This window comes from Astatotilapia calliptera, chromosome 1 (genome assembly GCF_964374335.1).
Source record: "Astatotilapia calliptera chromosome 1, fAstCal68.1, whole genome shotgun sequence".
In the NCBI taxonomy this organism is placed as follows: Eukaryota; Metazoa; Chordata; class Actinopteri; order Cichliformes; family Cichlidae; genus Astatotilapia; species Astatotilapia calliptera.
In genome coordinates this window covers 5,112,605-5,139,282 of record NC_137422.1, presented here as the reverse complement: position 1 = coordinate 5,139,282, position 26,678 = coordinate 5,112,605, and the positions used below count along the sequence as shown (strand labels likewise).

At 41.3% G+C, this 26,678-nt stretch overlaps 1 protein-coding gene across 1 annotated transcript; it reads left to right on the top strand.

Annotated features, from left to right (window-relative positions):
* Positions 1–1,666: 1,666 nt before the first annotated feature.
* Positions 1,667–24,631, top strand: znf408 (zinc finger protein 408). Its single transcript, XM_026147779.2, has 9 exons — positions 1,667–1,809; positions 3,549–3,834; positions 8,583–8,641; positions 10,560–10,759; positions 15,447–16,204; positions 17,533–17,742; positions 18,045–18,168; positions 20,736–20,969; positions 23,606–24,631. The coding sequence occupies exons 2-9, from the start codon at positions 3,553–3,555 to the stop codon at positions 24,250–24,252; spliced, it is 2,514 nt and encodes an 837-aa protein (XP_026003564.1). The 5' UTR covers positions 1,667–1,809; positions 3,549–3,552; the 3' UTR covers positions 24,253–24,631.
* The last annotated feature ends 2,047 nt before the right edge of the window (positions 24,632–26,678 follow it).

The window sequence follows — 26,678 nt, the reverse complement described above, 5'->3', positions numbered from 1 at the left end:
CGTGAGACAAAAGTAACCTGAGTAAATACAAAATGCAGTTTTTAAATGATCATTTCATTTATTAAGGGAAAGCCATGTGTGAAAAAGTAATTTTCTCTTAAATTTAATAACTGGTTGTGTCAACCTTGACACCAAGACCTGCAATCAAGCGTTTGTGATGACTGGCAGTGAGTCTTTCACGTTGGAATTTCTGGAAGGTTTTTGAGCATGTTCATATTTTTTCTTTTGGCAAATGAGATGAGCCTTGGAGTTCTTTGGTGGAGGCCTTAGTTGTGGTTAATCACAATTAATTCATGATGAAAGTTTTGCACATATAGCTAATGTTGATTCTAAGATATCTTGAAATGTGCATACATCCCATAGTTCTGTTCTACATCGCTACAAATCTGCTACATTTACTAAAAAGACTTCTTCCTCCTTCTCTTTTCAAACCTCATCCACTCTCCACTTGCAGTTTATCCATCTACTGGGGAAACTATGGTGGCGTAAGTTAAACTGAAAAACGTGTGATGCAGACTGTCTACCTCCCAAGCTATATATATGAATGACCACTAGATGGTGTGGTGCTGCTGCCAGCTCTGAGTTGCAGCTGTGACCTTTTTTCTTTTCTTTTTTTTTTTACCATGAGAAATCCAATCCACGTCACCCCTTAGTATAACCTGGGGGATTACCTGTAGACGACTAGTATACTTTGTGTGGACGTCATGAATGAGACTTCTTTATCTAGGATTATTAAATGTTATTATTCGCGTAGATTATTTATTTGTGTAGATTAGTTCTTTTTGAAATTCAGGTTAGTCTGAAAAATAAATGATTCATCGTGTTCATACTTTTGTGCAGATGGTGCATACTGCTTTATGGGAATGGTTTGGAAATGTTTGCCTGTGTGCTTTTATGCAATATTATTTATTTCTTTTCTTTTTCTTTCTTAAAAACAAAAACAAACAAAAACCTTAATCTGACAGTTAAGGGCAGCACTCAATCAGACAAACAATGCCTCATCTCAAGGCCTTTATTATTAAAAATCTAAAGTAAAGGATACTCCTCTGCAAATGCCCCCCAAAATTATCCAGATAAGCACAAAATATGGATTCTCATCATGCCTTCCACCCCTCTATGATCAGCAGTTTTTGCCTAGTCTGTCTGACAAATAGGACTGAATTTATACAGCTAACATAGAAATATAAAAATAGTTAGTAAAATGTCACAAACGTTACGTTTTTGAGGTATAGATATGTATTTTTATGTGCATGCAATTAAAGACTAATTTTACTCTTTTTATTTTTATTTTTACCATTAGAAATTACTGTATTGATAGATAGACTTCATTGCCATCCAGTCTATACACTAAACAGTGCAGAAAAAAATAACTATTTCCTGGCTCAAAATAGCGCAAAAAAGAAACAAAAAATATATAATATGTACAATATATAACACATATAAACATATGTAGTAGATAATTTTAATACTTTTATAAATATATAAAAACTGAAATATAAAGTAAAAGTGTGACAATAACTAAAAAAAATTGCTTATAAATATAATTATTGGACATTAGATTCCAGAGAGAGAGGGGGGGAGAGAGAGGGGGAGAGAGAGAGAGAGAGCGAAAGAAAGAGACAGAGAGAGGGAGCCTTGTCTCCGGTCCGGAACCAAAGAACTGTTTGAGTTTCCAGGTCGGACAATAGAAGACGCGGATTTTGGTTGATGTTTTCTTTTGCTGGATAACGATGGCTTTCCCAGAGTTTCAAGCGGAATACATATAGTGTTATAATAAACTATCTGTTCGAGATAGCGACCGCTCACTGTGTATGTACACATTTATTATAATTCTAGAAATAACTTCGAAAGTCGTTTGTGGTTCACGGACTTTTGCTAGTTAGTTAGCTAACCAACGCTACGCGGGCTGAAAAGTTGGTGGCTGTAAAACATCGACACCAGTAGTTACTGTTGACTTTCACAGCAACGTAGGTGCCTTGAACGAACGGACCAAGTCCACGGTCCGCTGTATGAGACTGCACTGCTTACACTGAGCCAAACGCTTTGCCGCTAACCTAGGAGCGCAGCTGTAGCGATCACAGTTGGCCAGAAATGCGTGTTTCCTGCGTTAGTCCTGCTCAACCTCAGACCCGAACTCTTTCATGGCATGCATTTTTAATTTCTCTTTGCTATTTGGGCTGATTGAAAACAAAGAATTTTTTTTTTTACCTGATGTAGTTTCTGAGAAAACTGATATCCGCATATGAGGACATTCGCTTTAAATTTCGATAGAACACTAAGTCACATTTAAAAAATGATGTGCAAAACTCTTTATTTGGTGTCTTTATTTTGGTGTCCTGAGTTAAAAAAAAAACCCAGTTGTGCCTCTTTGAGCAGTATGGCTCATTTGAAATGCTGCTAACAGCTGCAGGAAGACGTATGTCTGTGACAGTGTAAAAATATTGTCAAAGATTTCTGAACATCGCACGAAACACGAAACATTTGTCCAGAAGTGCTACTTCAAACGTGTGAACATGTTTACACCTAAATGTGTAAAATTTAGCATTGTGGCTAGACAGCCCAAAATGTGATGTCCACATATGTGGACGCCACGTCCTAGGAGGTTAAAGCAGTATCCTTTCAGATAATCAGAGGTGAGAGTCAAATATACAACGTGAGAAGTAAATACTACAAACAGTGCAACAATTTTCAAGATGAAAAGAAAAAGTCCAAAGTTTTGATGGTGCATCTTTAAACGAGTCAGTCCACCTCTGTTGAAATGACCGGTTGTAGCTATATTTGAGCATTAGATGGTTATAATGATATTTGGTTTCTGCAAATGGAAATAAAACTGAAATATAATTTACAAATAGTGCATTAACCAGTTTTGAACTTTTTTAATACCCCCTCCTTTTACACAGACTTAACAGTATTAGTATATAATATTGAGATATAGCAACATTAAGCTATAAATATGAAAGATACTTTAATACTAGGATAAAAATCCTTTGCAGAATCCATGGACCTTGTCCAGTGATGTGTTTCATCCCTTGAGATCCTCTCCTGGACCTTTGCTGCACCTGCCTTCAGATACAGCTTGTTGTCTTACAGACCTTTCGGTATATCTGAGCTTTACAGGGTGTTTTGTATCTTTAAGAATTTTTCATTTGGTAGCTATAATGCCTACATTGTTAATGCTATAGTTTTGATGAGCCCCTGGAATTACAGTCAGAAGGCTGCATTTTAACTACAGCAGCATTTCAACTAAAAAATAATCTTGAACGTCAGCAGGAACTTTTAAGTATTCTGCAAAAATTCAAGAGGGATCCAAATAAGCGTTCAAAAGTAGAGTTCAAATGAAGTACAATAAAGAATGAATTGTAGTGTAAAAATTAGTTGTTGTTTAAAAGCTATTGTAAACAGTGGTGGAAGTGAGCTGGAATGAAAGTGGTTCATGGGACGCTTAGATCTTCTGCAGTGCCAAATATGTGCAGCACAGCGTTGCAAGTTTACAACGTTATCCTTGGTTTAACTCGTGCCTGTAACCTGCTTCGTATTGTTCTCTACAGCTCGATGGCCTTTCTCGGTCCTCCCGTCCCATCTGCTCTTGCTTCATTTCTCTACTCGTCGCTTCCCTGTGGCTTTGCTGTAGGCCCCTCACGTCTCCACGAGGGCAGGCTGGGGCTTTGGTGGGTCGGACGCTCACTGGAGGCTGGATCCCTGCTGGGGAGAGACGGGGACATTGAGTGGGCCTCAGAGTATCACGCTGAGCCGGAAATTCACAGTGAAGACGGCAAACTCGCCACAAACTTTGAGACCGAAAGAGATCAGGCCACGAGAACAGAGGAAGAACAGGTAATGCACAGTGCTCACAGTATGCAGACAGAGTGGGCTATAGTCACTTTTAATATTGACTGTGCTTGATTTTGAAGGAGAAGTGTATATTTTTCATTTGGGCCTATTTTATAAATATTTCCAGATCTGAATATCTGCACTGGCTATCAGTGAGCACACTTTCATGTCCTTATTTTCATCCACTCAGTGCACTTTGTTGTTCTCTGTTTGCTTCAGCATGCAGTACCAGCAGCTGGTGTGCAAAGCTAACATATAATGCAGGGAGATAATAGCAAATAGGCTGCTGTTTGGAGAGATTGTTCAAGTTGTTTGGAGTCTGATCTTGCTACTGTAAGGTATTAGTGTTTGGAGAAAATCACAGACTGTATATAAAAGATGGACATAATGAAGTGACCCTACCCATTGTAGATTTCTGCACTCTGTACTTTGAAGCTTCAGCGTCTTAGCCACAGCCGTGTTGGTTTTTTGTTTTGGATACAGTGACGGTGAGCATATTTGGATGAGAGGGGGAACTGCTCCGATATCAGCGAGCTGCATCTATAAGCTGTATGTGTGTGACTCACACATGTAGACACTGCTGTTTAGGGCTGGGCAAAAGACCAATCAAATGCTTGCTAAACTTAAACTACCACCTGTACTGTGTGTGAACTGCCCAGTTGAGTAACTTGAATGAGTGGAGGTGAGGCCTGTGGGGCAGCTAGCAGCTACAGCTCTCTGTATCAGCACTCCTTTGTCGCTCTGGAGGGAAACCATAGAGCTGTTATGAAGGGGTTAAACCATCCACAGAGGCCAACACCACTCTTTGTACAGAGCTGTAAAAAAAACTTTTTAATGCTGTCAAATTGGCCATGTTAACATGGGCCTTTTTGGAGATTGAAACGCGTTTGGAGCCAGCCAAAACTCCAGGACATGAAGTTTTTGGCACCTCCGTGTTGGCTTTATTTTTCAGCCCTGGAGGTTGCCAGAACGCTAAACCGACAGTATCGAGAAGCTTCACTGACAAGCCTGTTATTTGGCCCGAGCAGCAACGGCGTCATGTCACAGCTGCTGGCTTTTTCAAGGTCTTCACGCAAGAAGCCTCTGCATTGGTTACATTCCTGTTATTATTCTCTGCTCGTAGCCAAGAGTTACACAGAGACAGACATCTGGCTTTATCCTCACAATCTTGTAGACAAGTACTTACCTCCAAGTATTCACCTGTCCAGTTCAAACATGCTAAATAGCTTTGGAAGGCCTCAGACATGTAAAGAAAGCTGCATGTGCAGAAGAATATATGTTGGACCAGCAGGTGAATCATGATTCATGACATTGTTTTGGCTGTGTAAGAATTGTAAGCCTGACAGAGACAAAAACAAGCTACAGATCTGGATTCTGTGCATGTGGTATGTAAGGAAGTGAGGAGAGTAAACACACACTGGTGTTCCTGAAAGTCTTTTCAGTGATTCTGTCTCACAGAAATAAACAGACACTGTTGATCCAGTAAAAGTCAAACATCTTGTCCTCAGTGACATCGCAGAGCTGGAGTCCCGATGGTGGGAGAAAAAAAACGACAGGAGGTGCAGCTGAATGATATCACAGACTGGCAGAGCAGTGGCCAGCAAATCAGCCTGTAGGGAGAGAGAACGGGTGAAGCAGCAACTGAACTTTTAAATGACACTTAGGTCCCTAAGCTTTGGGACAGTGACACATTACTGGCTCTGCACGCTGTTATAGTGGATTCTAAGTCGAACAATTAAGTTGTGTTTGAAATGACTGACTTTTATTTTTCATTCTGGGGTTTTTACAGGTACAAAATCTTCCCACAGGCTAAACACACGGACACACACACACACACACACACACACACACACACACACACACACACACACACACACACACATACACAATTTTAACAGTTGGATGAAAATCCTTCAAAACCACAAACATCACAAAATGCTTCTTTTCCTCTGCCAGGCCTTTACAGCAGCTGCCTTCATTTGTTGCCTGTTTGTGGGTCTTTCAGGATTCAGCTCTGAGGACCTCTGCTCTGCTCGGGTCATTACCTGTTTGCACTGATTGTTTTCTCAGGCTGAATCTGAGCAGAGAGTACAGCCTGCAGCCAAAGAGTCACGCTAAAAAGAAAGTACACTGCATTCAAACTATGATTACATAGTGAGTGTTCCATATAACGATATGTATCAGATGACGATATAAAAATGTCTATCGTTTGTTTCGTGGTGTCGCAAAATAAACTGTTAGCAACAACGACAGTAAAACCATCGCGTCACGTGTCCGCTTGTTTATTTTCCACATAAACCTTTCACAATAAAGCTCAAGATCCTGTTGAGACTTTTCAAAATAAACGGAATCACGTGAAAGATGCAGAGTGTTTACGGATGAGAAGCCAAAAAGAGCCGTCAGGTGCTAAAAAATAAACCTTAGACTCAAACGTTAGAACAGGCTTTTCCCTGCAGCACGCCGTGTAATAAATACTCACAAAGAAAACAGCAGCCGATACAACCTATGTCTAAAAATGTGCAGTTTCATACATCAGTTAAAACACCCGACTCCAGCTACATGACGCCCAGCTGGAAACACTTCAGCAACCCGAGATTCACAGAATTTACAGAAGATATTACATTACATTTTTTGTGATTTATATCGTTATCGGGACGATGGATGTTTTATATCAGGATATGAGAGTTTGGTCATATCGCACAGCCCTAGTGAGTGATGATGAGTGAGCTATCCCACAGGAAGGCAGGACGTCACTCGTCATTCTGTAACCACTGAACTTATCAGAAGGTAGTGTCTGCTGCAGGTGAGGTGAAAGCAGTCACTTTCTTTGTGACAGCTTTTTTACCACCAGTGGACAATATCACACACAAACACCCCCCCCTCCCCCCCCACACACACACACACGTATAAAACACCCCACACACACACACCCCACACACACACTGTGCTGTCTGCCTGCTGTCACCACCGTCGTTTGCTTTTAATATTAGTAACACAAGAAAAAATCATATTTTTCCAGCTAAAATCTTTTCACTTCCTTGAGATTGTTGATTACTGCGAACTTCCTTTTTATGTTTATTCTTTTTCCTTTTGTTTTAATGTATCTGATATTTCGACCCCTCTGTTTCCAAAGCTATAATCTGGAGCTGATTTTCACATGAATCTGTTTGTACGGTTCACTGAAAATATCTCTCTGTTTTTGTTCATAGTGACCTTTAATTTGTAAAAGCCTGAAAAAGTTTTTACTTTCAAAATTCAGAAATGTGTTCCTCTGGTTATTGTGCACAGTTAATGTTCATGAGCATCACTAGGGATGGAGAAAAAACTGATACGGGATAAAATCGCAATATTTTTCATGGTGATTTTGTATATATATGGATATTTAATAAAATACAGTAAAATACTCTGTGAATACCACCAACGAGCATTAAAAAATATCATTGAAAAATATCATTTTTCATCACATAAATCTGTGATTTACAAACACTGAGGTTCACACCCTCTTGTTCGATCATTGGCTAACGACATGTGAGTGACAGCTCGTTAGCCAATGAGCATGCAGTTTCATACCACAGATGATCCTCCATTTTTTTCTAGAAGTGTTTTTTGGGAGCTGTGGCTGTCGCCTCCCACCTGGAAGCCCCATCCATGTTTTATACTGTCTGTGTTGGCGCTCCTCTAGCGTGTTCTCCCACCTCACCCAGTGGAAGCTGGGTTAAGCTCCAGTGCCCTGTGGTTAAGCCGGGACATGGATGAACGTGCTGAATATTTACTGCATGTAGAATGAGTGAAAAATCAAACTTGAAAAGTGAACTAAATTAGTGTCAAGTTCAATAAGGGGCGGCAGTCTGATTTGTGTGTGATTTTGGACTCTTTATTGTCTCGGTGTTTATTTCACAGCTCTACTCCTTCCTCCTGCCTCAAAGCTTTGTGTCTTTATGATGCAGCTGACTCTCAGCTGTGGGACAAATTGTTGCTTTAATGCCCTTTAAAGCGCTGCCATCATAAGTGCATGTGATAATAGAGTTTCTCTCTGCATGCTTAACATTGAGCAGAGATAGAACAAATCGCCAGTCATTAAATTTAACCTGTACAGAAACCTTCAATTATCTCATCTTTGGGCCTGAATCGTGGCTGCACCTGAGCTCGTCACATCAGCTCTGCAGGACAAAAGCAGTAAGCACTCTTCAGCAAACACGCTGATCCTGTAAGAAAAGAAACGTTCGAGCGTCGTTCCAGCAGAGTGAAATCTCAGACCTGAATCCCTCCTGGCTGACTGAGGCATCTCATTGTGGGGTTAGCCTTGAGATGCTTCATAACGATTTCACATTGTGTGGGAGCTTTTGTCGGATGCCGTGCTGTGTCGGCAGCAGACGGAGCAAGAGCAGTAAATGGGAGTGTTTCTGCTTAATTAAGTGCAGACCCTGTGGGAAGATAATGAATCAGTGCTTGTAATTTCTACCAAACGTTTTAAAGAGAAAAAACATGAAGAGATCTGGTCAGCGATGCGTTGCTTTATCTGTGATTAATCTTTAAAAAAAAGATTTCTCACAGATAATTTGCAAGGGCACCTCGATCAATCCACGTACAATGCACAAGCTGCCCCTCTGAGACAGACGGGAGGGTACTTATCACAATTCTGAACATTATAATAAAAGTACATATTTCATCCTCGTATGGCAGAGTCAGTCCCGGTGCAGGATGGGAGACGGTGTGTGAATTATAAAACATATATTAACTGTGTTTTCCAGGCTTCAGTGGTGAAAGCAGCAACTCGAGATGCTTCCATACAAAGAGCCGTCTGGGTCAAGTAAGTCAGTTTTTCAAAGCAGACATTTAATCTGATTTATTTTGGACAGTGAAATCAAACACTTCCTCCTCTGATTTATTGCCACTGAAATAAAAACAGATCAAATTTGTCACGTCCATCACTGTCCTACAGGAACTGTAGTAGTGTATAGTAGACCTATGAAAACTGAGCAGGATGTAATGGGTGAGGTCAAACACTGTCCCTGCAAATACTCCTGATGCATGTGAAACTGCTTCTCTAATCATTAAAGTGGCTTTCAAATGTCATGAACACGTGTGGCGCCGTGTGCCAATGCCAGTGTGGCAAACCCTGCACTCAGTGTGGTTACACGTCAGTCTGGTTGGTTTTATGAACGCCATGTTCACAACTTCCTGTCACAAAGAAAAGGAGCTAGGCGTTGCTGCTATCTGCCTGCTAGCATGTGGTTGCTAACATCTTACAACCATTATCGGCTGGTGTACGTTAAATAAACCAAAAAAACTAATGAGTAGTTTAACCAACTAGCAACATTTAAACTTGTGGTTGACCAGAAGTTTATTTACAATGGTTCTTTGTCCAGAAGGTAACATTAGCATGCTAACATTGTCCCACAGACAATGCTAGCATGCTAACAGTACAGAGTTGCAGTTCTTAAAAAGTCACAGGCTGTATTCATTGTGAGGGTTACCTACTTTGTCCAGTATCACATTTGGACTTCAGATGCACAGTGACTGAGCTCACCCAGTAAAACAGAGGAGGCTGAACAGGCTGGACTTCCTTAAATGCAACGTTCCTTTATTTATTCAGCAAACAAATACACTCTGTATAAAAATAACACAAGTTAGCGTGATAATTTCCATGTACCAGGGAAATAAAATGGTAAAATATTAATAATTGCTTATTCAAATACAGGACATTGAATGATTGCACTAATCTAAAGGCTAATAATGTTATTATAATTCATGACAGTGCAGTCTAAGTATAGTTAGCAGGTAATAACTGTTAAGATATTTCAGCACAAACTTTGTGGTCAAGGACACAAAGTTTGTGTAATATTCATTGAGTGGGTCCGTGAATGTCCAGCATGCATGGAGGTGATGTGATTCAATGTCACATTCAGTGTAATTTATTATTGGAGTATTCTGATTGATTGTGATTTGGTTCAGTAAGCCTGGAGTCTGGATTTTACCATCGTGACTTATGCAATAGAAGCAGAAACAAGACAAACTGGGAGACGTTGATTTTCTCCTGAAAATATTCAGGCTTAGATATTCTACTAGACTCAGGTACGTGTTCAATGCGTGGCATGGAAGGAGAGTGGCAGCCTGGGTGGAGGCGTGTTCGCTGTGTGATGGGGAATCAGCTGTCCACGGTGCTAGCACCACGGGCTCCTGCTGCAGCTGCTGCTTAGATGTGTTGGAGTGTTCAGATAATGTTTAGCTTTTCGTATAAAGCACCCATCATATTCAACATCTGGATGCTGGAATGGCTCCTGCATCACTATTTGAAACTTCCTGTTCCTCAGCCATCTCCGTCCATTCTGGAAGTTTCTACCAGGTGGTTTGTTTTTTCAGTGCTGCAGCCTGCATGTCGTCCACATTACCTCCTCCTGCAGGAAGTGTACTCCACAGTTCCCTGATTGAAAACTGGACCATTTATCTCTCACTGACTGAAACTGGAAACACAAATATTACCATCACATTCTGACGCTTGCCTCCTGCGATGGGTCATCAGAGACTCAAACACAGACAAAGAAAATAAAGAGTAATCAAATAGACTCTGCTGCCACATTATGCATCACCTCACATACATTATGTTGGCATTCAGCCTTTTTGCCCTAATTCTCAGTAATCAAATGCAATAATGCATTATAAATTCTGGGAGCTTCTCTGATTATATACATTTTTCTTTAGTATGTATTTCTGTTGAATTCCCCCAGCTTTGCCTGCCAGGCACCAAGCAGAGCCCAGCAGAACGTGTCGGTGCAGTGTGTGTGGGGGGATGTGTGCGAGGGCGAGTGTGTGGATGTCCGTCTGCGTCTGTGTCGGGACATCCAGCCGGGAACAGAGCTGCTGCTGTACGCTGACAGCGTGGGAAAAGTGTGTTCACATGTTCGTGGTGACTCCGCTGGACATACAGGTGAGAGCGAGAACACGGTCTCCTCATGTCAGAGTCTGTCATTTATGTTATATTAGGAATATTAGAGCTTTTTCTCAGTTGGATTTTTACTCAGATCTGTATTTGTCTTTTTTAACTGCATCGTCACAGAACTTTGCAGCATGTTAAAATAAAATCACAGCCAATTAAAATACATTTAATATATGAGATGATCAAAGGTTTATTTATCTATTTAACACAGAGACCAACATCTTCTGTCATCTGCAAGGAAGAGTTTCTGTTTCACTGACAGTTTCAAATCCAATATTTATCGTCTTTTTCGCTCGGGTTTGTCCCTCACCGGTCCTAGAGAACGTCTTTCTTCTTAAGCTGTCTAAGGAGCTTGGAAAGAAAAGCGTCTGGACTTCTTTAAGTTGCTTGAAGACATTTGACCTCTCATCCGAGAAGCTTCTTCAGTTCTAAGGTCAAATGGTGGAGAGTCCCAGTAAAATGAGCGGTGCTGAGGCAGATTTGCAGACTTTCTGCAGATTTAGCCACTACAGACCTCCCAACTTCATGTGGCCTTTGTATTAGCTCGTTACTTCTGTCTGAATGAAGTGGTTTCTGAAAATCCAAAGAATATGATGCTTATGCTGCTTTTCAATGCATCGCCTTAATGCTGTCTTAAAAATCCAACAGTGAGCAGCTAGCTACAAACTCTACATAATGACAAATAAAAAAACAGATGTGGCTCCTTATTAGGATTAGCTTTCTAGCAAACAAGTTAAATTACACTAAACTAGGCTAAGCATTAGCCAAAAGAAGATGATGTTTGTAATCAGGTCGTCTGGCCTCCAAGGAAAGCTGTGGTGACATCAACAGGCTATTCGAGGGATTGTCTCGTTATGCTGATCGTCCTAATGTTAAAAACACTGTAACACAAGCATCAGCCTGTTGTTATGATGATATGTGGATTCAATTCATAAAATGACTTTTAGCAGTAAAGTCTCCTTACTTCCACTCTTCAGCAGTCTAGTTTGGTTGAGCTTAAACCCACTGCAGCTTACTGTTTCTGTAGTTTTGTCAACCGTTGTGTGGCTGTCTCTGCTCAGTGCAGTTAGAAAGTCGTAATCTGAGTTCCCAATGCTTCTCATGAACAAGACATTTCAGTGCTGCTGCGATGAAGATCCCAGGAGATCAGCAGCATCAGAAACCAGCCTGTCAACGTCTGCGATAACATTTTGCCCTTTCAGTTATTACATGTTCATGTATCTGTGGCTCCTGATCCGTATCTGTAAGAGTTTATGTATTAAACCAGGATCACATGATCGGCTGACTGTAAAGTTGCATAAACGAGCACAACTAGGTGGATGGTTTCTGGATAAAGTTGCATAGATATATCTTTGTGTATCCAACCCTTTGCAAATGTCAAGATGAGTTAACAAATCAGACACATTTGCTGGAAATAGTCGTACTCTTGGAGTACTTGGAGTACTTCTTGTACTTCATATAGCTGTTGTTGTGAAGTGTGCAAACAGAAGTTCGAGTGGGTAAGGTGCAGTTTTCTCTCTATACTGATTTATGTGCTTCACCTGCAGGATCGAGGGGGACATTTTCCAATTCGTAGGTCTGAGACTTGAATGTCTCAGCTTCTATGTCAACATTATTTTCATGTTTAACAGCATCATTTAGTTTCAGCCGAGAACTGCACGCTGAAAAATCTCTGCAGTCAGATAAAAGTCACTGAAAACTAGGATGGAAGCTCGGGATTAATAATTAGTAGATGTAAAAAAAAATCTGGAACACAGAATGCATTAATTAAAAGGGAAAATGGAAGGAAACAAATGTTGAGCTTATTTGTTTTAGAGACAATAATATACTCTCCAGATCTGCTTATCTTTTATTATTTATGTTTGTGGAGGAGTGATGTGTTATATGCTGTGATCGATGGGACACTGAGGAGGAGCTTCATGCAGAAAATACCCAAAAGCACCAGACTGTGGATGTCTTATTAAACTTGTGCTTATGTCGTGTTGATTCAGGCTGAAGCTATAAATCTCAAATGCATTTCCAACACAATTTTGAATGCTAAATGAAAGATAATAAGATAAAAGCAATTGATCCCTGCAGGGAGGTTACATTGCTGTGGTGGCAGATAGTAATTAGATTTAGAGGGGGGAAAGAAAATTGCAATATAAAGAATAAAATAACGAGTACATAAAGGAATTAAAATGAACAAGAAATAATGAAAGAACAAAGGTAAGCAATGAAATAGATGGAAAATATTTGAAATCCTTCCAGAAGAAAAACACAGCAAGCAAATCATAAACCAGACAACTACTGTCCATAAGTAGTATGTGTTTGTCTAAATATGGGTTTGTAAGTCATTAAATGCAGTAAAGACATTTGTTTCTAAACCTAATTAGCGCACGGACAGCACAGCGGTGCTCAGTGGATATTTAGGACATAAAGGCACAACATTAACATAAATACAGTGATACAGATATAATTGAGGCACAAAAGCTTTGCCGTATTTAGGCATTAGTTCTGAAGCTGGTTTAGTCCATGTTTCACTGCAGTCCAGAGATAAAAGACAGACGGTTACAACAGCTCAGTTTTTCTTGTGCTGCACTTGTTGAACAGAGTTATTTTCCAGATGGGGCTCGTGTCCACAGGCTGCTGTTTCCGTGTTAAGTGCCTACGACCTCATTTTCTGAGCACTTCTGTCAAGCGCTCATTGTTGCTAGGATACAAAAACTGTGTTCTAGCATTCAGACTTCAGTTGCTTTAAATGTGAGAGCTTAAATAACTGGGCTGTCAGTGACAGCAAAGTTGCAAACCATCACCATCATCACTTTGCACTAACAAGTGCACATTTGCTAGGTTAAAGACTGGCCGAGGTACCACTGGCATCCTCACACGCATCTCTGTCAAGTCTACACAGGGCTGCAGTGAATGTGGAAAAAGGCTGTAGAAGCACAGCATAAACATTTACTGTAAAGTTGAGTTTTTCTTCAGTACACTTCATATTCAAGTCACTGAGTAGAATGACTGAGGAGACAACTTCCAGTGGGTTAGTTTGGTAAATTGGAGTATTTATATTTATGAGTCCAGAAAACCTAATTTACCATCAAGTATTATGATTATAATCTCAGTCAGTGGAAAATCAAAAGTGTGTGCGTATGTTACGTCCCTCTGCAGCTTTTAATTGTCTCAGTGTTTTCAGCTGGTGCTAATTGGCCACACCTAGTCAGGTGTGGATAAAAGCATACCTGAGGCAAGCTTTCCGGCAGTGCACTAGTCTTTGCCTTGGTGGCACCAGCCATTTTAGCCAACCTGGTTTTCCATTTTAGGATGAAACCTCTTCTCACCCACACTCTGTTATTCATCTCCTTTTTTTTAATGTTGCGGCTTTTGAGCCGGGTCGTAACAGCGTAGAATTACCAGTCCAGTAAAACATAAAGGTTGGCACTGTGGCCCCAAAATAAGGTTTAATTTTTTTTGCCCCCCGTAAGTTAAAGTCCTACTTCACAGTAAACCTGATGTGTGCATTTTGAAATCCGGTCTTTGGGCGTACAGGCTGGACAACTGGAATCTTTAACGCTTGGAATTTTACCAGATTACTGAGCCGTGTCAGCAGAGGTGACATTTATGGGCACAGCAGTGTTGCACAAATTGAATGACTGTCAGCCACAGGATGTGTTTAAAGGATCAAAGTAGATTCAGGTTGTGCTCTGTGAACGATTATTGATTTCTGAGTGAGATCCATACCATAATCCTGCCATCTTGTTTAAAACCTGACATGCTGTGGCAGCCACAGTTCAGTGGGTGTCTATGTCCAATGACTGTGTCCATCTTTAATGTAAAGATATATTTGATTTTTTTTACTGAGAATACAGTGAGCACGGTAAGAAAAAAGAAGGCAACGATGAGCACTGTCCATACTGACGATAGGAGGATTAATATGGGAGGAAGACGCAGCTGCAGTCCCCCATGTTTAACTTCTTAAAAACTCATGGCATAGTATTGCAATACAAAATGTAAAAAATGCTGCAGTGTCTGAAATCTGATAGTTCTGAATTCTAGATGTTTTAACCAATTGCTACATTAGCCAGAATGAGCTAGCAATAGCTTGTTAAAAATTATGTGATAATTAAGCAATGAAGTAAAGAATAATTTAACACTGACATTTATGCTGTACAGTAAAATGATGTTTCCAACATAACATGATTGTATCCATGCTTAGATGAGGAAGTTGACGGCACTTTCCTCCTCCTGAGGCTGCCATCAGTAGCCTGTTAGCTTAGCTTAGCATAATTACTGGAGGCAGGGGAAGAACTAGCTTAAAAGCCACTGTCTTGTGGTAACCACAGCAGGAAGCCAACTAGTTTAAGCCTAGCTTAAGAAATGATCTGATTTGTTAACCTCTGTAAAATCATATTATAGCTCTTTGTTTAGTTTGTGAGGTGTATTAGTTACCTGTGTCTTTATTGTAGGCTAAGCAACCAGCTACAGCCTCCTACTGAAAAACATGTGTGGAAGTGCTCTGCCCTTTGAAAGCCAACAGGGACTGATTGTTCTCCAACTCAAATCACAAAAACCTCAAAATATTCAGTTTACCATGATATAAGGCAGAAAAAAGCAGCAAATGCAGATTTCTCGATATTTAAAGCTGGAAACAGAGAATTTGTGGTGTTTTTGACAGCTTCACTGTATTTCTATTGGTCAGGAGAGAAGGTGGAGCAGAGAGACCACTCAGAAGCCACAGCTGCCAGTGTGTCAATCAATAAAGAAGTGACAGCTAACAAACAGGAAGAGAAAATGCAGGATGATGCAGAAGATGAAGATAGAAACCCCAAAAGATGCATCGAGAGGAGTCACCCAATTACACAAGGGAGGAAGAGAGTCAAGGGGGTGCTGTCGGAGCCGAGTCCAGACTATGACAGACAGCAGGACGATACCACAGACAGTGTAACAGACAGGACACCTGATAATGACACGGCAGCAACTGGTAACAAAGACAGTGTCCCGTCTCCTGTGGACAGTCAGCCACACTGTAACTCTGCTGAAGGAATAATGGCAGAGCCCAGAGACTTCCCTGCACCCGCTCCTGTCCGCTGCAGCTCCCGCCTGGCTGCTAAACCCCGACGGGTTCACTGCCTGAACAGCCGGGTGAAGCGACTCCATGCCCGCCCCGACTCATCCAAACGCCTAGAGGCACAGAGCCAGACCTCCACCAAAGATGGAAAAAGCTCAACAGAGATACCAGAAGGTGAGATGGCTGCAGTGCTTTGTCCCGATGGAGTCGCCCATATGTGGCATTCAGAGACCAGAGAGAGGCGCTACAAGTGTCCCATATGTGGTAAAAGGTTCTACCAGATCGGCCACTTGAAGAAACACCAGTTCAGTCACACGGATGAGAAGCCTTTCACTTGCCAGGAGTGTGGGAAAAACTACACGTCAGCAGAAAGCTTCAAGGCTCATCAGGTATCACTCAGTCAGCTTACTGACTAGTCCTTTATTTCGACTCCTTAATTTTATCTCATAAGTACACCGCATGATGGTGAATGCACATATTAAATATAGTTAATATAGTTACAGTTAGGAGGTTCACTTATATACAAATAAAGCTTGTGACACTGGCTCCAGATTGTTCCAAACGCTCTGTTTCAGACAGTTGTTTTCAGTCCTGGCTTTGAATGATGTCATAAGGAGCAACCAATCAGAAGAAAGGTGTTTTATAGTGAGAGGGAATGAAAGTACATCAGCTTGTTTCTGACACTGGGTGAACTGAGGGGCTGCACAAAAAGTATTTATTTGAATGATGTAAAGTGTCAGTGTAGGTAGTGTTAAAAAATAAAAAAAAAAGTTGGAAAACACTTTATTAGAACCAGATCAAAAGCCTCTTCTTTCATTTCATGCCTTTCTTTTTTTTACCCAGTTGCTCCCTTTTCTCCTCTTATTCTCTTATTTTCTCCTCTTCTTGAATACAAAATCCAAATGATTGAGGTAGTGATCAGAATGCTGTGGCTGATCTGTATATACACAGTACAGCAATATGTCTGCGATGAGCTGAAGTTTGAGAAAAATCAGGTTGGATGGAGGTCCTTACAAAGGGTCTTAAATGCACTTTTCTAGGAAAAGTGCATTTAAAAAGCAGTAAATTGTCACTGCAGCAATTTCCACTCAAAGTGCTGTTGTTCATCTGAGACCGTACAGGGTCAGAGCAACTTGTAAGATTTTTTGGAAAGTCTGGATGCTAAACCACAGGCAGGTTGCTTACACCTGTAGACATCCTCACACATCTTTGTTTCTCTCCGTGCTGTTCAGCGTGTCCTTTTTTATGTCCAGGCTTTGAGTCCCTGAATGATTCCTCTCCTCCAGTACAGTAAAAGTAAAGTAAAAACACAGTTTTTAAATGTTTTTATTTCTTTTTTTATTCTGAGTGGTGGACACAAAAAGTGTTGTGTTGTAGTGTCAATGTTTAGGTGAATTTCTGCTGTTTGCTGGGTTAGTCTAAGGAGTAGAAAAAGTGGCCTCTGAATTGCACACCAGAATGTTTTTGGGGGGTCAGGTTGAGTGGATTGGAGACAAAGTTTGAGAGGCTGAGATGGTTTGGACATGTGCATGGAGAGGAGGGGTAGTAGAAAGGTTGAGCTGCCAGGCAGGAGGAAAGGAGGAAGAGAAGGTGGACATGCAGAGGGCCGGTGTGTGAGGAGAAGATGCTTGGGATAGGGTGCGGGGGAGGCAGATGATCCACTGAACAAGAAGAAACAGATTGAGTTAAATATTGTATAAAATCTATTTATGTGTAGATGAGTCACCGCGGGGAGCGTCCCTTCTCCTGTCCTCACTGTGAGAAGACGTATGGCCTGAAGCGGGACCTGAAGGAGCACATGGTCCTGCACACGGGGGAGAAACCTTATACCTGTGAGCACTGTGGGAAGGCATTCGCACGACGCCCATCCCTACGCATCCACCGCCTCCTTCACTGCAGTAGAATGAGCTACACTCAGCCTCCTAAGGTAGGGAAGAGTTCCACCCTGTTAGGTGTTTGTTCTCTCACATGCGCCGACATTTTCAAGTAATTTTAATAAGGAGGACAGTGCATACAATTGATTCATTTCCTTCTGTGTGCAGTGAAGAAAGCTGTTTCCCAGTGTTGTTTGTGTCTCAGCACCACAGTTTGAAATCACTCACGTAGCATCTTTAAATTTACACGCCAGTCTTGTTTTCCTTCTTTTTCCTCCTTGAACAGCAGTTTGAAGTGAAAATGTTTAATAAGAAGGAAAGAAGACGTGCTGCTTTTGTGTTTCTCCTCTCCCAGGTGCAGTGCACAGTCTGCCGCAAGCTTCTGGCTAACTCGGGCTCTCTGAGGAACCACATGAAACTCCACACGGGGGAAAAACCTCACATCTGTCAGCACTGTGGGAAGTGCTTCAGTCAGAAAGGTAACGTCCGAGGCGTGGGTGTGATCCTTCAGCTGCAACAAGCTGATCACTGGTCAGATGTGCTCGGCTGGAAATGGCCAACTTTTTACAGAACACCAGGTCTGGTTTTAATATAAGAAAATGTAATAAATTTGTCAGACATACCTGCTTCATAAGTCACTTCTTCATAATTAAAGAAAATATATGATGAGCAGAAAAGAGACAGAAAAAATGCAAACAGCTGTTTTAGCCATAAGTCTGCATATTTTAGTTGAAACTCTGTGACTGTCAAAGTCATTTCAGCTTTCAGACCAGCAGTGAGATTCTCTGTCTGCCTGTTGGCAGTCAGAAGGTTTTTGTTTTATGATCATTAGTAACTGCATGATCTAAACTCACACTGCTTCTCTTTAATAACCGGCCTGCTAATATTTTATTATCAGGTGTAATCAGTTCGTCCGACTTTAACGAGGGTGCTCTTTATTTCAGATTGCATGGTTGTCTCTATGATTCAATTCAATTTTATTCATATAGCGCCAAATCACAACAAGAGTCGCCTCGAGGCGCTTCATATATGTGCTGCAGCAAACTCTAAAGCAACATTTTGACACAATTAACAAATACTAAACAAGGTAAATGAAGCCTGTAGGAATGCCTGAATCTAGATGTAGACAGATAGTGCTGTTGGTTCACTTCATTGTGTGTTTATTACATTTAACAAAATAAACCTATAGGCTACATGTGCAGATGCTTCCAGCACAGCTGTTTCTGTCCTGTGTGCAGTTTGCACTTTACCAACGCATCCTTTTGTGCAATAAAAATAAAAAAAGGTCTATACCCCGCCGCTGTAGGGGGCGCCACACAAACTAACAATCAGCTGATTAGTGTACTTTAGCACGATTATAAAATATACCGGCTTCCTGTTTTGCCACAGTTTATTTGAGAACATTGATCGTTTTTTCGGCAGTTTTTAGACTATTCTATATTTCTCCATAGATATGACCTAAAACATCATTGAAGAGAACCCAATATTACATTTGTACACTATGCAGTGAGGAAGATGATTGATGAAGTCCATAATTTCACCTGCTCCACTGAGGCAGCAGAGCTGCTTCTCCCTGGTGCTGCCATGAGGCAGAAATCATTCCTGCAGCTGTACAGTAACTCTCCTTTCTGTCACAGGTGAACACACCTGTCGGGCTTAATAGATTCTGTATTATATCTTCTTGCAGCAGTTTCTTTGATTTATAGGGGACATATTATTTATTAATGCAAATCCTTAGTTTTACTTTTTACTCTTTGATTTGGATTTTCTCACAGTATAAGACCCTCACTCTGCACCTGTGGCACTTCACTGTGCTCATTTATTGTGGACTGTGCTATTTTTATTTCTTTATCCTGCTGATATAACAGGGATCAATAAATCATCAATGTGTCTATTAATCTAAGAAGGACTCTGTGGGCTCAGCCTTTGACATATGCTGAGGAGCTCAGTCACTCAGAGGCAGTCAGAGCTGCTGCTCTTTTCTTCTGGGGGGGGGGCAGCAGCTTTTTTAATGTAGATGTGTTAGTAAGAATTGAATTGGCTGGTGAATATGGGAATCAAAAACCAGTCCTTATAGAGAATTGGTTCCCAGTAGTCCAGTTCCTTGGAATTGTTGGTCTGCTTGCCTGTCGGTCCTGCTGCTCTTGCACTACAATATGCGTGTAAGTTTTTATGTTTATTACACAAAAGGACAAGAGTGCAGCAGTAAAGTTGCATCATGCTACTTCAGCTCTTTGCAAGCTAATGCTAAGCTGAGAGCACAATGAGAAATGATAAGTGAATCAATTAGGATTGAAATCAATAAGTAAAATAGATAAGGGAATCACAATCGCTAAATTCTTATAATTCATAATTTCACTCTGCTGGTCATTTCTCACAGATGCTATAAAGGCATCATCATGAAAGTGAAAGCAAAATGAGACGAGAGACATTTTGTTAAAGTCGTGTCCCAGGATATCACTGAAAGTGCCGAGTGTGACGCCACCCTGTGGCCTTTCTGTGTGCGTGGGTTGTCTCCTCCCACAGGTCAAAGACAAGCAGTTAGTGGGGTTCAGTTAATTGTCCATAGATGTGAAAGTGAGACCTTTGATTTGGATAACAGGAAAACAGTTTAATGGAAACACAGAAATGCTCAAACTGCAGTGTCATAAATGAAGCAGGTTTTCAGTGTTAGTCGTCTCCCTGAACCAAACTGTTTACACACACAGATCAAATTGATATTGATCTTCTCAACTCGATACGCTGCTGAAAAGTAAACGTGTTACTTTCTTACTGTTGTAAAGTGTTTCCCAAAATGTCACATTTGTTCTGGTCACACTGACGTCATCATTTTTTTCAATAAGTGACTGTTACCCTGCTGTTTTCCTTCCACTCGATGTCGCTTCCAGCTGTGATCAATTCCTGCAGTTTATCTTTCCATTCGTCAAAGTGACACCACCAACACGTTACTGGACAAATGCATCATTCCCCTGCTCCCACTGCTGCTACAGCCCCCCCGACCCCTCCCTTTTAATAAGCAACTGTCTCTGTCTGTTTGTGTGTGCAGGAAACCTTGAGTGCCACTTGAGAATCCACAATGGAGAGAAGCCGTTCTCCTGCTCAGAGTGCAGTCAGACATTCTCCCAAAAACCGGAGCTGCGTCGGCACATGTTCTCCCACACTGGAGGCGGTTTTCTCTGTAGCTACTGCGGAAAATCGCTGAGGGACCCCCACAGCCTAAGGTCCCACGAGAGACTGCACACTGGAGAAAGACCCCATTGCTGCCCTATCTGTGGAAAAGGTTAGAGCTGCATATTAAAGCTTTATAAGTCAAATCATTTTTTTAAAGCAAGGAATGAGGCTCTGCAGCAGACCCAGGACACGCTCTCTGCTGACCTGGGAACGCCTCGTGTTCCACGGATAAGCCAGAGGAGGTGGCCGGGGAGAGGGAGGTCTGAGCTTCTCTGCTTAGGCTGCTGCCCCCGTCACCCAGCCTGGATGAAACAGGATGAGAAATCCCTCAAGTCCTGTAATGTGTATAAATGTATAATTCTGCATAATTACCTCTGTGGCATCTTGTAACTCTGTGTAGCACAGTATGCTTTATATATACTATCCCAGTTGGAAAACCAGTAAGTTGAGTACATTAAATAGAAAAACACAAGCCTTATGGATTCAGAGAAGTAAGCTATAGAGTAGGAGCTCTAATTAAATGCACTTTAAAACCTCTGAATACGACACTATGAGAAACCCACATTTAGACCACACACACCACAAGGCATTAGTCGGGAGGCTTTTCAGTCACGCTGTAGGGTGATCGATATTAACAACTAAACCTTTAAACACAAAAGCCTCAAATCAAACCCTGAAGAGTCAAAATCTGAATCAAACGTAGAGATGTATTCTCCCTCTTACTACAAACAAATGAAGCACAACTACAGTATGTGTGCAAAAATACACATGACTCAATATAAGGAAAATGATTACAATTGATTTAAAGGCATTCATTTATATTTAGCAAGTCATTGTGCATTTAAAGGTGTAAAAAAATAATGTGCACATTTACGAGCCTGAAAAGACGAATAAATAAGCCAACAGTAAGAGCACCGCACCAATCTCAGAAACCTGCTAACCCTTCATCCACAAGAAAAAACTGGTGTCTGTGTTACCATCCGTCAGATCAGTGAACCACTTAAAGATGGTTTAAGAGTCAAAACAAGCATCGATATAACCAACAGTGCGTGTCAAGCACTAGGCCTCCTTATATACATTATATTCTGTTTTGTTATTTTGTCAAAGAACTAGAAATTATTTTTTTGTTAAAAACTGCAGCTGAACCTAAAATGAGGCAAGTTGGACAATTTCCCTCCAAATAGCCTCGTTTGTCTCACTCATCTGCAAACGTTGTGTCCTGCATGCATGACTGGAAAACACAAACTACTCGTTACAACTTGGGCCAGCTTTCTTTTTACGAAGCATCAAACAGAAAGTATGCATCCATCAAGTTCAGGGTTTTATTATTGATGTCCAGCACATGCAAGAAACATTTTATCTCTCACGGACAACTGAGATGTATTTATACCTCATTTAATTCTGTTCTTGTATTTACAGCAGTGAGCATGGACGTTATATTACTGACAGATACATGAAGGGTTATTTAGTGTTGTGAAGAAGAACTTTCAGAGTACTCTTTACAGTCCTGTGAAGAAACAAGTGCACCCTAAATAAGAGGCAGGTGTTGATGATCAAATGTATAAGTGAGCCTGACTCCCTAAAAGCAGGAGGTTTGACAGTGTGCTGCATGTAGGTGTGTGTTAATATGAAGCCGCAGTCTTCCCAGGAGTGCACATCCAAACAGATCCACCCAGGCTCAAACTGTGCAAAGCTCAGACAAACAGCTACACCTGAGGCTCTACAGCTCTCACGAGTATGTTAAATGTAAAAGTTCATGACAGTTAAATCAAAAAAAGACTGAACTGAAAGCCTCGTCTCTCTAAACAGAACATGGAACAAAGTCCTTTGGACAAATACAAGGACATGTTTGGCCATAACTGGTGGGAAATAAACACCTCATCATCTGCCAGGCAGGGTGGTGGAGCGGTGGGCACCTTGTAGTCACGGTTGATCGTGACCTCCTCCGTACACTGAAGTACTCTGCAGTCGGTGTGTGTGAGATGGAGCTTGGCCGCAGGATAAAGATTCCAAGCACTCCAGGCCCAGTTAGTCCAGACCTGATTAAAATGCTCTAACATGACCTTAAGATAGATGAATGTCGACAGTCCTCAATGAACTGAAGCCATGTTGTAAAGAAGAGTGAGCTGAAACTCCTCCACATCGACGTGAGAGACTAATGAAGAAAATGATTTCTTCAAGTTACTAAAGATGGTTCTACAAGCCAGAGAATAATGAGCTGTTCTTAGTTTAAAGCTTTTTTCCAGAGGATCATATTTCTTAGATAAACACAGGCCTTGAGTGCTTTACATACAACGGCTGTAATATATCAGATTTTTCTTGATTTTGTAAATTGCATTAAAAATAATGATGGGTTATGAAATCAGACGTCCACTGTACAAAAAACAATACAGGTGTAAAAAGTAACACAGCTGCAAACAACGAGTCAGCTCATCTTCCATCATCCACGTTTAATTTGTTTTCCGCTCTTTGTGCTTTTCTGATGACAGATGACCTTGGATTAATCATGCTCAGCTCATGTGTAGAGACATGTTGTGCAGCTTGAACTGTAACTTTATGCTCTGAATTTGCTAAAGTTTGACCCTGACAAATATATAGATATACTACACCAGCCATTAAAGTGAAAAAGGAGGATAAAGCAGGGTATACTTTTGATTTACGAGCTGCTAATCTGAGTCAGCAGATTGTATATTCATGTTTGGTAAATCTTTGCATTTGAAATGTACTTTTGAATTTTCTGTCTAGGCTACACGTTGGCTACCAAGTTGAGGAGGCACGTGAAGTCGGCCCACATGAAGGAGAAACCATACACCTGCCACTGCGGCGCTTCTTACACTGTGAGACAAAGTCTGCTGAGGCACCAAGCTCAGCACAGGACAGACGGAGGAGTTCAAAAAGAGGAAGAAGAAGGACGTGGAGAGGAGATGCACACCAGAAATCAGGAGGTTCCACAAGAGTTAGCAAGTTCAGGATGCAGTCACCCAAAGCCAATCAGAGGCAGACCCAAGAAGAACTTCATCCCTCAGGGCACAGCAGAGAAGGACGGAGGTGAGGTCAAGCAGAGAAGATCACAAGAAAAAGGAGAAGAGGAAGCAAAATTAAAGACACTTGACTCAAGAGAGGGAGATAGCGTAGCTAACATCCAGCACGCCGTCGTGTACGTCCACACAGACGACCTGTCAGCGCCAAGCTCCACTCCTCTGCTCTTCACCTCGGAGGGCTCGCTGCCTGCAGGGACAGAACAGGAGCTGGTGGAGGTTTTGATATCGGAAAGCGCAGAGCAGTGCATTGTGGTCCACGGGCAGCAGGGGGTAGGAGAGCTCCTGATCTTACAGGAAGAAGGAAGTGGACTTTGCTCTGTTGCTCAGACAGTAGAGATAAACACAGTGTAGCTGTGATCATGGCTTCTGAACCCTTTGAGGACATCTTTAGTATTTAGGCCCTTCCTCTAACCTACCTCATCAACGGTTTATTTATTTTGGTACGTTTTATTGCCATTGAACGACCTTTACAGAACAGCTGTGAACTAATTTGATGGATTAGCTGCCATCAAACGATGCACACTTACTTGTCTGCCTTCTGTACAGGAAAGTGTGGGTGTATAGAAAAAGCTCTGAACACGAGCGAACTGTTGACACCCAGTGCTGACATTTACTGCTGATGTGCAGCACTTATGCTGTAAAATTGGCATCAAATCCTCTGCATTTACTTGGTTATTATCTTGAGTTAAAAGAAACAAAATAAAAACAGGGTCTTGTCATTATAACCAAAGAGCTCAATCTTTGTCTCGTTTGACCATAAAACTTTCTCCAGAAGGCGGCTGCACATGTCAGTCGAGCTCATGTATGTTTTGTAGCAGAGGCTTCATTCTTGGTTGGCACAATCAGTCCATTACAGTAACTGGCTTCACTCGTGGTGCTGGTGCTCCAGCAGCTGCCAGTTCATGGAAGATTTAAGGCTTACTGGTTCCTGGGTTGTTCCTAAACAGATTCCTGTTTGGGTGACAGATTTGGTCGTCCTACAGACCTTGGAAATATGCTGACACATCATACTTATGTCCAGTTACAGATCTGAGAGTCTGCAGTTACATAGAAATCATCCATTAGGCTTCTTTTGATCGTGCTCCAAATTCTTGTTGTTTAAAGTTATTAAAGCCCAGACTTACCATGATATTCATGACCATGATGAGTGTATGCAAATTTTTGACCACAACTGTGTGTACGTGAGGTTTTAGACGATGATATCGTTTTTGTAATCTTGCTGCTCTATGATGATACAGAGAACTGTAAATCAAACAGTCAAAATATGATTAAAGTGCAGACTTTCAGCTTTAACTCAAGGGGTTTATCCAAAGTATTGCATTAACTGTTGAACTTGTCAGCAATACCAAAAAGTCTACCTCTCCATGGTTAAGAAAAACAACTTCACAACAAGAACATTCTTGAGGAGGTGGGCGTATCTCAGGCCGATCAATGTCTACACGTAAATACAGAAGATTTACAGTAAGGTGCAAACCAGACCAGGAAGGGCAGATTAGACTTTGGCAGAGAGCAGCTGTAACAGCTGACACAGTTCTGTCTACATTCTCAGAGGACTGGATTTAAATCCATTAACTTGTTTTTCTAGCTAAACTTTTTACACTCGTTGTTCTGGGAAGGACACCTTTATATTGCAGTTGTGTTATGAGCTTTGTCCACGTGTTCTTTTATCACTTGAGGTCTAAAATAGGCTGTTATGTAAGATTCTGTCCTTGTGCTGTTGTACATGGCAGTCAGGCCTGCAAAGACAAATGATGAGAATAAATGGGTGTTTGACCTTTAATCTAACCTTTCCTCCTTTGTTGTATTCTCTCTGTGTAGGATGCCATGTTATAAAGGTGCGCTTCAATCAGGGATCCCACTCATCATTAAAGACAAAAGGCTGTTCGAACAAATGGGATCTAACTAATTCCCCCGTGGAAATGACAGGAGAACATGCGGCACTGTGCAAAGATTTGAGGCCTGAATCTTAAAATAAACACTTCACTAAGATAATAGACCCACACAGACGTATATACAGACAACTATTGTGAGTGACAAGGAGCCTGGACCGTAGGGATGAGCACAATTCAAATTTCCACATTAGGATACATGTTGTAAGGTGTGCTTTAGGTGGTGGCTATATATTAGGCTGTTTTCTCATGTAATAGTGAGAGGAAGCACTTGTGCAATTTCTGTTTTGAAAAATGCGTTCTTGGGAGGTTAAGCAGACTTAGGGGCACTCACAGGGTTCAGGGCTTAAGGCAGTCACCATGTAATTGCAGTGTCTGTGGTTGGAGGCTGCCTGGAGAACTTATGTTGCATGTCATCCCCTCTCTTTCACCTCATTTCCTTCACCTTTCTACCATCGGCTCTCAAAAGGAATGAAAATGTCTCCCAAAGCTGCTGAAGGCAGGAAGAAGAAAAGCATTAGAAAGTATCCAAAAAGTATCATTTTGCAGCCCATCAATTCAGACCCATTCACGTTTTGCTCTTCATATTGTGGATGGAGTTTAAACTCATGCACATTACACTGCACTGTGGGGTATTTAATGTTGGAGGGGAAATGGCAAATATGTCCATCCAGACAAAGTCTATATCATAAAGCGAGCTGTCTGAATAATGTTTTTAGAGTCACTTTCATCTACTCCACAATTTACAATCTTTCTGTTTAGTCCTTGGAAATATACACAGCCACTAGAGTAGACTAGACTTACTTCACTTTAATTCATATGTAGAAGTGAAGAAAAGAAACCTTACGAAGCTAAGAGACACAAAAACCAAAGAAGAACCTGAGGCTG